We start from the raw sequence: 10,492 nt of genomic DNA, 5'->3' as shown, positions 1-10,492 counted from the left end.
TATTTAATAATGGGCTCTTCAGTTTAGAAAAGAAAGATGTAACGTGATTCAATGGTTGGATGTTGATGTTTGACACATTCAGACTGGAAGTAAGGCATAATTTTTTAATGGTGAGAGTAAGTAGCCAGTGGGACAATTTACCAATGGCATCAATGGATTCTCCTTCAATGACCATTTTAAAATCACAATTGGATGGTTTTTTTCTAAAAGATCTGATCTAACAGTTATTTTGGGGAAGTTCCATGGCCTGTGTTGTACAGGAGGTCAGACAAAATGGTCACAATGGTCCCTTCTGGCCTTGGAATCTATGAGCCATAATGGCCCACAAGCAGTTAGACTCTACAAAAGTTCATGCAGCCATTTTCAGTGCATAACTGTTTTTATTATACGGTCACATATTATATATAAAAATATTGAGCCAAATCCTACAGTCCTTTCTCAGTCCTTCCAGTCAACATGTCCATTTCTGACTGAGTCACTATTAAAGAGGGCAGCCTAACAGAAACTAATAGATGAATATGACTGATTTCAAGCCTTCTATCAACAATTCATAAAGTGTAGTTTCAAAGCCAGACACAATGGACCTGATTCTCCTTTCACTTAAACTGATGAGAGTCATCGCAATCAATGGAGTTAAACTGGTGTAAACAAGTTAAAGGCAAATCAGACCCAGTAAAATGTACCAAAAAAAAAAAAAACCAAAACAACTCTGCTAAATTTACAGGATGTTGATATTATTAAAAAGATGCAAGGGATTAAAATGAATATGAGCCCATGAAATGCATCCCTTATCTTACAGATCCACTGAGTTTTCTAAATACAAAATGAGGAGCTTAATGTCCAAAAGCCACATTCAAAGGAATTTTAATCTTTACTTGGAAAACTGTAAACCACCCAGAAGTCACAGAAGTAAGGTCGCTAGAGGTCATGGCGAATTTCATTGTGAAGGCAGAACTGCTGAAGCAGATGATGCGAGGTACCAGATCTTCACTGAATTTAGCTGTTGTCTTGAAAGTTTGAGTAGTTTGGAAATCCTTATGCCTTGCCTGCATATGGTAGCAATGCATTCATATTAGTGAACAGCACAGAGAGCAAAGCTGTTGCATCAGCTCTATACTGATTATATTTTATGTAAACAAGCCCTCAGCAAGAATTTCTGTAGTTAAATATGTTACCAAGACTGGCAATTAATGTTAAATTATCTTAACTAGCAGAAGTATTGCAAAATTTAAAAATTGCTGCTAAAAAAAAAATCACCCCATGGGGCAGAGAAGTGGATTATTCTGCATTTTAACTCAGCTTCCTTGCTGTAGTGGCTATCACAACAAGTTTAGACACCTGCAGCAAGATCCTCAATTGGCACTAATCATCACTCCTAGGCTGAAGTCAACAAACCTGCTCCAATTTATACCAGCTGATGATCTGGCCCATAAAGAGATACTGTCCCACTCAATTCATGTTACTGAGTAAAATGCAAAACCACCAGTACTGTAACAATTGTCTTCTGTACCTGAAAAACAGATCTCAAATTGAAAAAGCTGGAGCCTGATTCTACTCCCATCGAAGTTGATGGTAAGATTCTCATTGACTTCTGCGGGAGCTCCTGAAAACTAGCCTTTTTATTTTAGTCAATACAGGTCCTTACATGACCCTCATCACTGTCATATTTGAGCACCTTCCAATAGTTCACTGAGTGACGTGACTCACAAGCGTCACATTCATTTCATTCCCTCCCTCTCCTATCTTCCTTCTAATACCTGCAGATTTCTGAAATTATGTTAACCTGTAATGTGTGACTGCCCCAAAAATACACAGGTTAAACAATGGGTAACTTAACTGAAGCTAGACTCAAGACTATCAATGAGTTTGGAATTTGGCCTTTACTGTATGGGAACGTGTTCAGACAGATTAACACACTATAGGTCAAATTCTGCCAACAGTTACACTGCTGGAACCCTACTGACAGAGGAGAAATCTGCTTTCCTTGACAGATTTATATGCTAAGTTTGTATTTGTTATTTGGGGATGCACTACAACAAGGCCTGTTAGAACTGGTCTTTTGAGCTGTATAGCACAAAATTGAGTAGTTCTAGAAAAATGACAACTGGAAAAACTTTTAAAAGATTCCCTGGTGAAACCTTCCAAGGGTTCTCAACTAACCTGTCAAGACTATACGTTCATACGCTGGAATAAATGGAGATGCCACTGAAATTGTTTTGTCATCTAGTGTCATTACATTTCAAAAAATTGGAAAAGCAAAGTAGATTAAGGAAACACACTACTGACTTGAAGAAATAGAATCAAAGGTAAGAATAATAATATATGACAGGGGTAGCCAAACTTACTGGCCCTCTGAGCTGCATACGATAACCTTCAGAAGTTCAAGAGCTGGGCTCAGGATGCGCCTGTCAGGGCTCAGGGCTTCAGCCCTGCAGGGCGTGCTTGCCTGGACTAAAGGTAGGGTGACCAGATGTCCCGATTTTATAGAGACAGTTCCAATTTTGGGGTCTTTTTCTTATATAGGCTCCTATTACCCCCTCGCCCCCTGTCCTGATTTTTCACATTTGTTGTCTAGTCACTCTAACTAAAGGGGAGGGTCTTGGGCATCAGAGCTTCAGTCGCAGTGGGGCTGAAGCCCCAAGCCCTGACGGGCATGGCCCACAGGGCAGAGGCCCCGAGAGCCCCCCTCCCACTGGGCAGATGCTCAGAGCTCTCTCCCCCATCTCCAAGTCTGGTAGGTGGAGAATGGGGTGTGGAGGGCTCTGTGAGTTGTGCTTTAACTGTAAAAGAGCCTCATGTGGCTCACAAGCTTTGGTTTGGCCACCCTGATATATGATGAAGAGTCAAGGCTGAGATTTGCAAAAGTGACTATGGATTTTGAGTGCTTCCATTCCCGAGTGCCTAATTTGAGACATGTTAAAGGGGTCTGCCATTCAGAAAGTGCTAAGGACCTGCCCTCTGAAAAGGACTAGGCCCTTTTAATGTGCCTCCGGCTGGGCACCTAAAGCAAACTCTGTGGCTTCTCTCCCCCCCCCCCGACCCAATACATACCAGTATTGTTAATATAGTGATTGATCCAGTCAATGAAAACAGCAACGTTTGTATATACTCCTGGGTAGTTTTTTCTTCCACAACCAAAGCCCCAGCTTATTAGTCCACTCAGAGTGTAAAATCCTGACTCTTCTGAAGGACAAACTAATGGTCCACCTGAGTCACCCTACACGGTAAGAGAAATTAGTTTATGTTACAAATTAACATTGCCTTTTCAATATGCTGCCATGACAAACCTTGACTCATTTTATGTTTGATTCATACTTAACTCATTTCTTTTCATCCTTTTTTATCAAAGGCTCAAGATGTGCCATTTTGGGGATATGTGGGTGGGTGTGTAATATGAATAGCTGATGGCACTGTTGGAATGCCAAATTGTTTCACAATGTACCAGGTAAGTAATTTTTGTCCACAGTGAAGCAAACCTTTCCACTTACATCTCAGCACTCCCTATGTCAGAATCAAAGATCTTTTCAGTTCCCTGCTAAGTACAATAGTGGCACTTTGTGTTAACTTACTGTGCACGAGTCCTTTCCCTCCTCCAGAGGGAATCCAGCACAGAGCATCCGCTGGGTCACCTTGCTGGGATAGTTTACATAGTAATTCTGACATGTCTCGGAGACTAGGATTGGGACTTCCAGCTGCTGAAGTTTATTGGATTTTTCTCTGTCTTGAAATGAAAAATATCTTAAAATCAGCAAAAACACAGACCCGTGATGAACACTGATATATATCTACCTCCTGCCATAGACACGAGCGCTGAAAAATACCCCTGGGATCACCAAGCCCTTCCTCCTGACAACGCAGGATTGCTCTCTACTAGACATTCTGTCATGCTTTGTCCTATCTTTTGTTGTCAGAGGTGTGTTGTCAGATGCTACCGGTGTGGTGCTTTGCTCCGCTCTCTCCTTGTTGGTATCACTCGGCTGCGTGCGTGTGTTCCCTCTGTGTGCTGCCCCAGCTCTGAGCAGATAGCTGACACAGCAGACCCGAAGAGAACCCCCAATGACCACAGAGTCTAGTAAGGTACGAAGGCACGTCAGCCAGGTTTATTGCCGCATTGGATACAGTAGTAGTTCTCCACAGATTACTTAGTCTACCAAGCATACTACAAATATGTACGCACAATCAATGGACTCGGCTCAGTCAGTGGCGGGACTTTCCACTGCCCCCCCGGCCGGACAAAGACATCGCCCCAAGGATGCATTCTTATACACAGGTACAAACAAGTTACACATCACTCCTGACGTATTGAGGTACAACCCTTCTACGTAGCAAGGTACAACCCCTCTACGTAGTAAGGTGCCGCCTCTCACCTTGTACATGTTGGTTTGAACAAAACAACTCTATCCATCATATTACCCTTTTGCCCCTGTCATTGGGATGGGTCAGTCTGTTCTTTGTTATCTATGTGGAATGTGCAAGTATGTGAATGTTCTGATCTCTAGTGTCCAGTACCTTTTAGGTACGTATCTTCTTGCAGCATCAGCCCTTTCCTTGCCAGCTTCTGTGAGCAGGGCCTGCCTCTGGCTCACAGCTTCACTTTGCTTTATGTTAGCAAAGTCTTGGCCATTATTTTAGTTCAGGCCTCAGGCCTCATACTGGGCCTTTATCAGGGCCTTCACTTACTACATCTTTAAATGTTTCAAGTGACAATGTTTCCAGTACTCCCATTCTGCAGACTGTACCACATTTTAATATATCTGATTCTTACCATGCCCCATTCATACCTCACCATCCATGTAATCAAGAACAGCTCCCAATTAACACATTACTTTTCTAGGAGCCAAATAAAGATACGATTCGCTGTCTCATGTGCCCTATAGTGTTTGTTAAAATATATCTGCAGTATGCAGTATGCACAGCTCCATGAAATGAAAAGACTTGCATACCTTCATTATGAGTACCCCACCCTGTGGTGGTGCACACCCTAGAAGGCTGAACCACCTCATTCTTCTCAGGCAGGCACACTGGACGCACGTAGTGATTAAACTCCAGGGGCTCAGTCAATTGCAATAATGCAATATCGGAATCCATAGTGATCTCGTTAAAATCTTGATGAATAATGTACCGCTTCACTGATCTTCTCTAGAAAAGGGAAGACACAGCAATTCATTAAATGATCTGGGAGCCTGGTGCTTTAAATCATTCCAGTTTTATGAATGTGCCTGGAGCTCTGGTTATGGTGTATGAAGAACCACCAAGATTATTAATGATTAAGGCTGCATGTCTGTCACAGAGGTCATGGAAATCATGGATTCTGTGACCTTCCATGACCTCCGTGACTTCTGCAGTGGCTTACCTGGGGGCGCTCCCTGGCTCCCACCAGCATGGCCCTGCAGCTCCTAGGCAGCATGGCCAGTGGGGCACCACCCCTGCAGCTCCCATTGGCTGAAGTTTCCAGCCAATGGGAGCTGCAGAGCCAGTGCTTGTGGCAGAAGCAGCGCACAGAGCCCCCTTGGCTGCCCCTCTCCCTGGGTAGGGAGCCTGTCAACCCCACTGCCTAGCCCCCTCTCCAACCACCAATGAGGGGGTCCCAGACCAGCACCACCCAGCACCCCAGCCTTTCTCCCTGACACCCACAGTCCCCTGGCCCAAGTTTTAGTTAGGGGTATATAGTAAAAGTCATGGACAGGTCATGGGCCATGAATTTTTGTTTACTGCCTGTGACCTGTCTATGACTTTTACTAAAAATACCCGTGACTAAAATGTAGCCTTATTACTGATTAACTGCTTGAAAGTAGTTGTCTTGTCATGATAGGTAAGGGATACACATGTAGGACATTCAGGAACTAAAATCAGCAGAATGGGATGCGGAAGGGCTGCACACAGACTGAATTGCCACTGTTCTATGACAACAGACAGCGTCTGTATTGGCAACGATCACCAGGTCTTACAGAACATAGAGCTAAGATACTGGAGCAGTTGTGGCTGAGCCATTCCTCCACCGTGAGCTTTCTCCTTTGCACCATGCACACTTGTGAGTTGGGAGCAGTGCTCAGAGTTTGGGGCTCACTGCTGCTCATTTCCAAGTTCTGTGCTGGCACCTAAACTTCCTCATGCGCATGTGTAGCCTCCATTAACATTTGCGCAGCAGCTCAACAATCTGCTGCATCCTCCATGCTGCCAGTTAGTGAGAAGTAGTTAATGTACAAACCAGGTTTAATTCATAATACCTGACTGTGCTCTTGCTCTGTAATATCATGGAGTCCAGCAACCACCATCCATAAATCTCTGTACTGTTCCCTAAAGAAGAAGAAGAAAGCAGGAACATTCTCAGGGCTGTTCTCACCATGAAGTTTATTTAACAATCTCTGGCATGATTAATCCTTAAGAATCTAAGATTAAAATTCAGGGGCCCAATCCTATCCCATAAATCAACGGGAATATCTTCAGTAGCAGCATGATCAAGTCCTGTAACTTGGCAGTGTGATTAGGCAAAATAATAATTTGGGCCAGGAAGAAAGAGCTTGTGGGGTCTGATTCTCATGCAAAGCATCTAGAGAAGCAGCAGGACACAGACATGCTTGGAAATGGCAGAGATGCTTAATGACTTCTTTGTTTCGATCTTCACTGAGAAGTCTGAAGGAATGTCTAACATAGTGAATGCTTATGGGAAGGGGGTAGGTTTAGAAGATAAAATAAAAAAAGAGCCAGTTAAAAATCACCTAGAAAAGTTAGATGCCTGCAAGTCACCAGGGCCTGATGAAATGCATCCTAGAATACTCAAGGAGTTAATAGAGGAGGTATCTGAGCCTCTAGCTATTATCTTTGGAAAGTCATGGGAGACGGAGGAGATTCCAAAAGACTGGAAAAGGGCAAATATAGTGCCCATTTATAAAAAGGGAAATAAAAACAACCCAGGAAACTACAGACCAGTTAGTTTAACTTCTGTGCCAGGGAAGATAATGGAGCAAGTAATTAAAGAAATCATCTGCAAACACTTGGAAGGTGGTAAAGTGATAGGGAATAGCCAGCATGGATTTGTAAAGAACAAATCATGTCAAACTAATCTGATGGCTTTCTTTGATAGGATAACGAGTCTTGTGGATAATGGAGAAGCGGTGGATGTGGTATACCTAGACTTTAGTAAGGCATTTGATACGGTCTCGCATGATATTCTTATCGATAAACTAGGCAAATACAATTTAGATGGGGCTACTATAAGGTGAGTGCATAACTGGCTGGATAACCATACTCAGAGAGTAGTTATGAATGGCTCCCAATCCTGCTGGAAAGGTATAACAAGTGGGGTTCCGCAGGGGTCTGTTTTGGGACCGGCTCTGTTCAATATCTTCATCAACGACTTAGATGTTGGCATAGAAAGTATGCTTATTAAGTTTGCAGACGATACCAAACTGGGAGGGATTGCAACTGCTTTGGAGGACAGAGTCAAAATTCAAAATGAGCTGGACATATTGGAGAAATGGTCTGAGATAAACCGGATGAAGTTCAATAAAGACAAATGCAAAGTGCTCCACTTAGGAAGGAACAATCAGTTTCATACATACAGAATGAGAAGAGACTGTCTAGGAAGGAGTATGGCAGCAAGAGATCTCGGGGTCATAATGGACCACAAGCTAAATATGAGTCAAGAGTGTGATACTGTTGCAAAAAAAGCAAACGTGATTCTGGGATGCATTAACAGGTGTGTTGAAAACAAGACATGAGAAGTCATTCTTCCGCTCTACTCTGTGCTGGTTAGGCCTCAACTGGAACATTGTGTCCTGTTCTGGGCACTGCATTTCAAGAAAGATGTGGAGAAATTGGAGAGGGTCCAGAGAAGAGCAACCAGAATGATTAAAGGTCTTGAGAACATGACCTATGAAGGAAGGCTGAAAGAATTGGGTTTATTTAGTTTGGAAAAGAGAAGACTGAGAGCGGACATGATAGCAGTTTTCAGGTATCTAAAAGGGTGTAATCAGGAGGAGGGAGAAAACTTGTTCACCTTAGCCTCTAATGATAGAACAAGAAGCAATGGGCTTAAACTGCAGCAAGGGAGATTTAGGTTGGACATTAGGAAAAAGTTCCTAACTGTCAGGGTAGTTAAACACTGGAATAAATTGCCTAGGGAGGTTGTGGAATCTCCATCTCTGGAGATATTTAAGAGTAGGTTAGATAAATGTCTATCAGGGATGGTCTAGACAGTATTTGGTCCTGCCATGAGGGCAGGGGACTGGACTCGATGGCCTCTTGAGGTCCCTTCCAGTCCTAGAGTCTATGAGTCTATGCTAGGGACAAAACCAACACTTAACACCATTTTTTTAGTTTCATGTCAGTTTTTTATTAAAAAAATTAAAAATGATTAACAGAATCACAGAGATAAAAAAAACACAACAGAAAAACCCTGCCATACCCTTTACAGTTGTTTCTCTTTTTGTTGAGACAACAAAAACGCTGAAGGATTGACTAAATCAATTAATGCAGAACCACTAGAGGTCATATAAAGATTCTGATGGGATGATATCATGCAAAGTAGAATTTTCCTCTGACCACAGTTCTCATAGGGTTGTTTTCTTTTGTTTTTTTAAATAAAGGAAATCAGGACACGTGGGGTAAAATTTCCAAAGCCACCTAAGTCCCATTTTCAGAAACGGCTTAGGCAGTTCAGAGCTTAAGTTCCGTTAAAAAAAAATCAGTGGGGTTTAGGACCCTAAATGTCGAGTCACTTCTGAAAATTTGACCTCTGATCTTTAAAGACAATCTCAAAATTATTTGAAAATGGACCAGAATTTCTAGGGTGAACCCTGGGAGAAGAAGCTCTTGCAGAAAGAGAGCCCCTGCTGTGGAAAGAAAACCTGATAGTAAGAACAGGAGGATATATATGTGCTTTTCATTAAATTAGAAAATGAAAACAGTCATATAAGATTCATTACAAATGATCTAGAAAACACTTAAAAGAGTTACAGTACTTATTGGAAAATATATTTTTAGAGGGAGCTGCTGCTGTCCAGATCTATGATTAACTCCTTCCATAAAAGTGTCCCCCCCAACACCGGTAACAAGGAATAGGATCTGTGGGTTTATGAGTTTCTTAATAATGACAAGCCTATCACAACCCTCTGGGCAGATAGACCAGGCCTCCTGTTGATATCTCAGAGTCTAAACAGATTCTGAGGGATCTTCTGGATTTGTGGATGGGCCCTGGCAGTTCATGCTTTGGAGAGGCACAGGACAATCAGGGAGGAATTCCCCAGGGCTGGCAGATAGATTTGGGGACTATAAATCTTGTCAGTATCCCCTAGTGTCAAATTAATTGTATGAGAAGATGTTAGCTGCCCATGCTTTACACCAATCTAATAGAACAAAATCCAAAAGCATACATCACATTGTACATGACATCTTGTGATAAAGAACTCCCCATAGAAATCTTATAGTATCTTCTTCCCACGTGTACCTACTTATAATTAAAGCAGTGAGCAGCTGTGACAACCCACTCTTTGGTAAGAGCTGCTCCTCCACAGATGTGCTCGGCTGAAATCTGTATGCTGACCTGCCAAGGCCATGAGTAAGGGACAGCTTCCTCACCACCCATTATCCTACTGAAGAGAAACCTGGGCTGATTTGAAGGCACTCCACAGATGTCATCTGTTATATGGAACAGAAAGGGTTTATATACTCAGGGAGAGTTCAGTTTTCAGTTGGGGACAGAGTTTACATTTGCTTGACTGCATTTACTGTGGCGGTAGCCTACCCTAAACCCTAAACCTCCCCCACTGCAATGCATCAAAACGTGTAGGGACACCACTGCCAAAAGAAGATGTTCATTGCAGAAACAGAGCCTATTTATAAGAGTAAGATCATCTACAGTACAGTTAATTAGCCTTAGGTCTGCAGTAAATTAAGGATTCATCTCAGTCTATAAACCTTTAGGTGTAAGAAGATAATTTCTAAAAGTACAGGCATGTTTCTCCAGTGCCTGGTGTTATCATTTACACTAGTACAAAGTGGTTTTTTGCAAAACGTTACCAAATCAAAATAGTGGCATTTTAAACCCACATTTTACTGGTGTGAGTGACTGCACAAGGTGCAGCACCAGAGAATCAGGCCCTACTACTCTAAAGCCAACTCTTTATTTCTTTACACCTTTATTTCTTTAGTTCTTCTTAACTGGAGCATCTTGGAGCAACTCAAGGTACAATCATAAGCCATTCTTCTCCCCTCCTTCCCCCCCAAATTGTACTACATTCCCACTGAAGAAGGCGTATCACAGGCTCACTTACCTAGAATTTCTGTGGTGGTATTTAGACCCTCAGGAAGTGCTGTTTCATTGTTCAAATCTGATATGTTTAAATCTAGCAAGTGAAAATAGCATATTAGTGCATTTCTAATGAAGTTACTCCTGGTTTTGTCGCAGAGACAAACTAGTAATTTCTTGTGATTTTAGAAACCTGTCTACAGGGGGACAACATCTGATGATGGAAATCTTCAGTTACATTTT

The 10,492-nt window shown here is 42.3% G+C and overlaps 1 protein-coding gene across 1 annotated transcript in view; it reads right to left on the bottom strand.

Annotated features, from left to right (window-relative positions):
* Window positions 1-925: 925 nt before the first annotated feature.
* OVCH2 (ovochymase 2) overlaps window positions 926-10,492 on the bottom strand; it is a 30,640-nt gene continuing 21,073 nt past the window's right edge. Inside the window, exons 15-21 of the mRNA XM_050955063.1 lie at window positions 10,275-10,346; window positions 9,453-9,639; window positions 6,228-6,297; window positions 4,944-5,139; window positions 3,570-3,721; window positions 3,052-3,217; window positions 926-1,046 (exon numbers count right to left, since the gene is read on the bottom strand). Coding sequence (XP_050811020.1) covers window positions 1,036-1,046; window positions 3,052-3,217; window positions 3,570-3,721; window positions 4,944-5,139; window positions 6,228-6,297; window positions 9,453-9,639; window positions 10,275-10,346 — 854 coding nt within the window. The 3' untranslated portion in view covers window positions 926-1,035. The remainder of the gene's footprint in view (window positions 1,047-3,051; window positions 3,218-3,569; window positions 3,722-4,943; window positions 5,140-6,227; window positions 6,298-9,452; window positions 9,640-10,274; window positions 10,347-10,492) is intronic.

Source organism: Gopherus flavomarginatus, chromosome 5 (assembly GCF_025201925.1).
Source record: "Gopherus flavomarginatus isolate rGopFla2 chromosome 5, rGopFla2.mat.asm, whole genome shotgun sequence".
In the NCBI taxonomy this organism is placed as follows: Eukaryota; Metazoa; Chordata; order Testudines; family Testudinidae; genus Gopherus; species Gopherus flavomarginatus.
Note: the sequence above shows the minus strand (reverse complement) of the source record. Positions and strands in the feature narration are given on the sequence as shown.